Genomic DNA, 6,000 nt, shown 5'->3' with positions numbered 1-6,000 from the left:
CATTACATTGATCGGCCCCTCACCTTCCATTTGTGCCTCACTTGTTGCAATAATTGTCACTTTTTTATGTATTATGTAAACATGAAGGCTTTTATATCTTCCCAAATGTACTTTTTAATCGTGTTAACATTGACCATACAGTCTGGATTAGTGCAGCAAATGAAGATAATCTCGTTACAGTTTGGAAACGGTCAATCTTCTCCGTTGTGAGAAAGACACACAGCGTGCATGTGTGTGTGTGTGTGTGTGTGTGTGTGTGTGTGTGTGTGTGTGTGTGTGTGTGTGTGTGTGTGTGTGTGTGTGTGTGTGTGTGTGGGTGTGCGTGCGTGTGTGCGTGTGTGCGTGCGTGCGTGCGTGCGTGCGTGCGTGCGTGTGTGTGTGTGTGTGTGTGTGTGTGTGTGTGTGTGTGTGTGTGTGTGTGTGTGTGTGTGTGTGCCAAATGAGACTGGAGCAGACAGCAGAGAGAGAGGATCGCTGTCTCGTGTCTGTATCAGATGAGGGGGGGGTCACTATGATTCCCTTGAAGCTGCTTTCCAGGGAAAAAATAAATGTTACAATATTTTCTTTGCACCTCGTTTAACGGATAGTATCATATCGTCAGTGCAGTCGTTTTACCTTGTAACATCGAGTCACTGTTCTTAAAGAAGATGCCGAAACGGGGAAGCAAAGTGAGGGAGATTGTGTCGGAAGGAGACAGTTTGGAAGAACAACACGCGTTGTAGGATTCAGTGAAACCAGCAGCGAAAAGGTAGATTTAGTGCGGATATTTTTTAATTCATCATCTTTCTGTTTTTATTGCAGGAGCTGGATAGAAACATGACAAAGTAGCACGTGCATCTATCGGATCGCATCCAATGCTTATAGCATACAATCGTCATCAGGCTGTGAAGTAAAAGTTTTATATGTATTGTTCATGCTTCACATCTTCATTGCACAGGCTATGCATTGAACCCCAAGGCGATTTACAAGCTGCATTCTTGGAGAAACGCGCAGCCCAGTGCAAGGTGGTTTTAGCATTATCCAGAAGAAAACAAACACGACGAGAGTTTGAACTTTGCGGAGGTTTTTTCCTGTTTTATTTTTCTGAGATTTTGTGAATATCAACGTCGGTAGCAAAGGGTCTGTCTCTAAACTCCGGATAGGATATATGAAGATCGCGACCCAGTTGGTTTTCCCTCGCAGAAATGCCTGTGCGTGCAGTGACCACCAGGTTCATGTACAAGGGACTTTGCACTATTCCAGATGTCCTCTCCTACCGGACCCCTGTTATCCTGCCTGAGGATGAGGTGGAAGGTGAGCACTGTCTTTTGTTTTCTTTGCTTGGTTGCATGTTTTACTGTCATGTTTTAAGAGCTGTTGTATCTAAGTGCAACGTCCACCTGGCAAACCATTACAGGACGGTCAGGACCCCGAAGAGCTCCAGCCGGTGTGCGCTCCTTTTCCACATCTACACATCTGAGTGTACACTAAACTGTGGGTCTGCTTGTAAAAAGGGTCAATAGTAAAGATATTGGTAACGAGGTTTAGAGTTTAAATGTTCCACAATATCTGGGAAACAAAGACAATCTGCATGCTATGTTCACCTTGTTAACCCCTTACCTTGTCTTTCTTTTGGTTCATGTTCTTGCTTCTGATATTTGGCAAAAAGACAAACAAATATTTTGCATCAATACAAAAGACACTACGATAGTTACAATAAACAGCACATAAATAGTTATGATTTCCAACGACATACAACACATGCCAAGGTCTCCATACATGGAACATTGTATTTAACTTGTGAGTAAACGTCATCTTTGTATACAATGCTGTATCGCCTGACTATATCCATGGCAACTGTGAGACTTAATTGCAAAGGGATACACTTGTTTCAGGCAATTGTTTTAAGCCAAGAGAAAATACCTTCAGACTCAAGGAGACAAGTCTTGAAATGTGAGGCGGAATGAAGAAACAGGATGTGATGAATCGCAAACTTGTAACTATACAAATGCAGATTGCAACACATTTTCCAGGAAATCTATGACATATAAACTATTAAGATGTGAGATACATTTATTTTGACTCCGTTTACATCTCTTGTAAGACGTTTTGAATTGTAGGAATACTTCAACACAACTACCCATAGCACAGTGCTGTTCTTAGGCTATCTAAAATATTAATTGGAACATTCTGATTGTTTTTGCTACATTAATCGAAGTGCAAAGCTGTTCAAGCGAAGTTTTTGTTTTGGCAAATGGTCCTCACAATGAGAAGCCAAGCAGAGTACAATAAAGAGATAACTCAGATCAGATTTGATATCCCCATGTCTTTTATGCAAAGGAGATTCCATGTCCTCTTCTTCTGTGAGCAGGTTGCACAGACCCACAAGTGGCTGGCTGCCCTTCCATAAGACCCTCATGTGACATTGAAAACTCCACTGTCTGCCATGACCACATTCATTCAATTCAAAGGTTGGCTGTGGAAGAACAATAATTGAGAGAACAAGTCAAACAGACTGTTGTGTGTTGCACGCAGGTAATGGACATATTTTCAAACTGTAGCTTACTAATTGAGAGCCATTAAATATTCAGAAAGGCACGGAGACAGACCATTCAACCGTGAATGTCTATACGGGAGGATTCACTGAGCACATAATGCACTGCTGCATTTACATGGCCTCACACCTCAGCAGGGTAAACAGCCCTTGCTTCTTGTCATTGCGCAGCGCCACCATGCAGCGTGTTGAAGAGCACTCTGTGATTGTTGGGGGATGAATGAGACTTTCAGATGAGCTTCTTTCTTTTTACAGATCCTCAGACAGACTGAATCAGCAACCTCCCACACACTGAGTGACTTCCCTTTACACTACCACTCCACCTTATCACACAGTATGGGGCTGCTTTTGTTTGTCTGTCAACAACACTGCAGTCCACTGCTTCTCAGAGAACCTTCCTCTCTGCAAACCAGCCAATAAATACTCTTTCATCCCCCAAATCTTTAATTACTGCAGGGCAGAAGTTCCCTAATTGCTCAACGCATGTAATTACTCTCCCTAATCATGTTTATGATAATAGCTTTTTTCCTAGCAAGGTGTATGTATATGTGTATATGCACAATACAGTGTAATTGTGGACAGCTTAGAAACAGATTACAGACACATCGCTGAACTGCTACATAATATGCTTTGAGAGATGACACCACAAATGAGCACAGTATTCATTTTGACTTTATAGATCCAGACAAGATCAATTATTCTCACACATTAAATACAAATGACTGCAGTTCTACAATAATATAAGATTTAAGTTATTATTGTCTGGTCTCAAGTCCCTTACTTTAGTTTTGAAACATCATTTTGGTTTTACCCTCAAATATAGTTTGATATTTACTTTTACCTGAATCATTTTACCTGCAACATCTTTTGATATCCATCTTACAGTCATAATTATCATGCATAGAGGTCACTACAGTGGACAGCTATTCAAAAGGTGTTTTCTTGTATATGCATTGTTTTTTTTTGCATAGTTGCACCATCAGCCACTACATAGGACCCTATTCCAAGGCCTCAAAACCCATCTCTTCAAAAGAGCCCTTGCCTAGACCTTTTTATCACCCTTTTATTTATTTTTATTGCTTTTTTATTAATTCTACCGTGTTGTGTAATGTTTATTTATACTGTTCATGCTCACTACTTGTAGCACTTCGGGATTTGAATTCAAATATGAAGTGCTTTATAAATGGAACCCATTATTATTATTATTATTATTATTATTGCATCATCCCATACACTGCTACTCAGTGCCAAGTCAGTGTAAGTGCATGAGGCATGTCTCTAAACCAAGATGGAGGACAGAAAGCCACATGGACCAAGTCACCCATCTATATCTTGCCAATCCTTTCATGGAAAGCGTCCCCTGCAGGTATACAACATGTGGTGACATCAAGTAACAACTAAGGAATCATATAATTCATAAATTATCAAAGTATTGATTTTATGTTTGCAGTAAATCATGGTTAACCACCTGTCCACTACAGTGGACGTCATGCATCACTGGCTATATTTCAACTACAATTCATACTGGTACTGCTGCTGTTGTTCCCAGGGTCATCCCTCCCTACAGGCAGATCATGCAGACTGTGTGGGGCCTCACCTTGTGGAGGGGGCCACACCTTGCAGAGGGGGGCCTCATCTGAGGCGCACCTATGCGCTTATGTGGCGCAATTAGGGTGGCGCGGCACGGTTTCGCCGCTGCGAGGCTCCATAGCACTCATCAAATAACTGTGCGTGGGGCCTCAAATTGGCCCCTGGCCCTGGTTATTCTTGAAAATACTTCATCTGCATTATCTTTTTGGGCCGTAAATCAATATACTTATGTTATTATAATGTAATTTTAAGTTTGCACATCTTTATTTATCATTTTTTCAAAATGTACATCTCTTCAGTTCAAACCCTGAACGCATACTGTCCACCTGAGTGGACATATAAATATCTATTTGAAAAAAGTAGATTAAAAAAAAAAAAGTTCAAATCTTGTTTTTCATGCCCCAAGAGCAATAATAACACTTGGTAAAAAAAATCCTGACTGAGGCTTTCATAATTCATGCATGAAAGGGATATAATTTGATATTTACTTTTACCTGAATCATTTTACCTGCAACATGTCTTAATATGACGGTTCAAATAAACTCTGACATCTTTTGATATCCATCTCACAGTCATAATTATAGAGACGCATTTTCTAAGAATAGACTATAAAACCTTCTATGAAATTCCGCACAAATCTCTGTGGCGTTATGTGATTAAATCAACAGGGCTGACACTTGGTGACTTTGTTGCAGAGACTTCTGGTCTAGCATTTTACTGCCCACTGACACAAACAACACGCAAGGACAAAAGGACCTTGTGACTGTGCAAAGACACACACCACAGACAGTACGTGAAACACACTGCCGTCATTGAACAGACTAAATACTTTCAGTTTCAGCATCAGGGGTAATTGTGAAGAATGACTAATCATACCGAAAGTTATACAAATATAATGAGCTGCTCAAAATACATTGGTGGTGAAGGTGCTGCATATCTAAGGATTCAAAGCTTTAGTGTAAGTGAATATGAAATACATTGAAGGTTGATTTAAGGGTGACTTAAATGAGCCACATTTAAACAACGGTGAACAGAGTAGAGGTGAGAGATTCAAGCAAACAAACACACATCCCACTTTTACTAAAAAAGGCATTGTTATCAAACACAAGCATCTTGAGGCCATTAGCAGCATCATGAGACACTTCTATCTGCTGCAGTTTCTCAATAAGGCTGTGTCCGTAACACTCGTAAACTTTTCTGCCAGACATCAGTCCCTCAATCAAAGACTAATTAGGCTGCGGCCACACGAGGACGAAAACGGCTAAACGCATAGGATTAATGCAAACGCAATCACAAACAAGCTTCCGTCCACACGCAATAGTTATCCGGATAGTGTCTGCCCACACGAGACCGCTCCGTTTAGCTCCAACCGCTGGAGAAGCTGCAGTACATGTGCAGGAGCCTGTACGTGGCGCTGTAACTTCCTCCACAAAAGCAGAAGAAGCATGGTTGTCATGGTTGCCCTTCTGTTTATTCTCCGCGGTGGGGGCCAAGGGAACCGGGCAGTTTTTCGCCAGTCAACGTGTATTAAAGTTTAAATCTTCCGGACAAAATTATAAAAGTGCCGGTCAAAGGTCTTCTTTGTTATTTATTGAGCTTTAAAACAAATGAATAACGACTCTATATATTATAATAATAAAATACACGGAGCCTCTCTTTTTCCTCCTTCTCTTCGGACAGCGTCAGTGTCTGTCTCATGCAGCAGCTGATCCAGTAATGAGTGACCCGGCCGACAGTAAAAATAAACATATTTATAACTAGTTTAGGGAGTTTGAGAGGTAATTAAAATAGCTAAGGGTGATGATCTGACTTGAAGTGTGTGTTTTGCTGCAGCGGGAGGAGCTGCAGGTGAGCAGAGCTGCGTGTCTCCGTCCTGT

The 6,000-nt window shown here is 41.1% G+C and overlaps 1 protein-coding gene across 1 annotated transcript in view; it reads left to right on the top strand.

Annotated features, from left to right (window-relative positions):
- The first annotated feature begins 477 nt into the window (after positions 1 to 477).
- The window catches only part of cabp7b (calcium binding protein 7b), a 30,733-nt gene continuing 25,210 nt past the window's right edge, over positions 478 to 6,000 (top strand). Inside the window, exon 1 of the mRNA XM_034095812.2 lies at positions 478 to 1,293. Within this exon, the coding sequence (XP_033951703.1) occupies positions 1,185 to 1,293 (109 nt within the window). The 5' untranslated portion in view covers positions 478 to 1,184. The remainder of the gene's footprint in view (positions 1,294 to 6,000) is intronic.

Source organism: Pseudochaenichthys georgianus, chromosome 12, assembly GCF_902827115.2.
Source record: "Pseudochaenichthys georgianus chromosome 12, fPseGeo1.2, whole genome shotgun sequence".
NCBI classification, from domain to species: Eukaryota; Metazoa; Chordata; class Actinopteri; order Perciformes; family Channichthyidae; genus Pseudochaenichthys; species Pseudochaenichthys georgianus.
The sequence above is the reverse complement of the archived record's forward strand: the minus strand, read 5'-3'. Positions and strand labels throughout refer to the sequence as shown.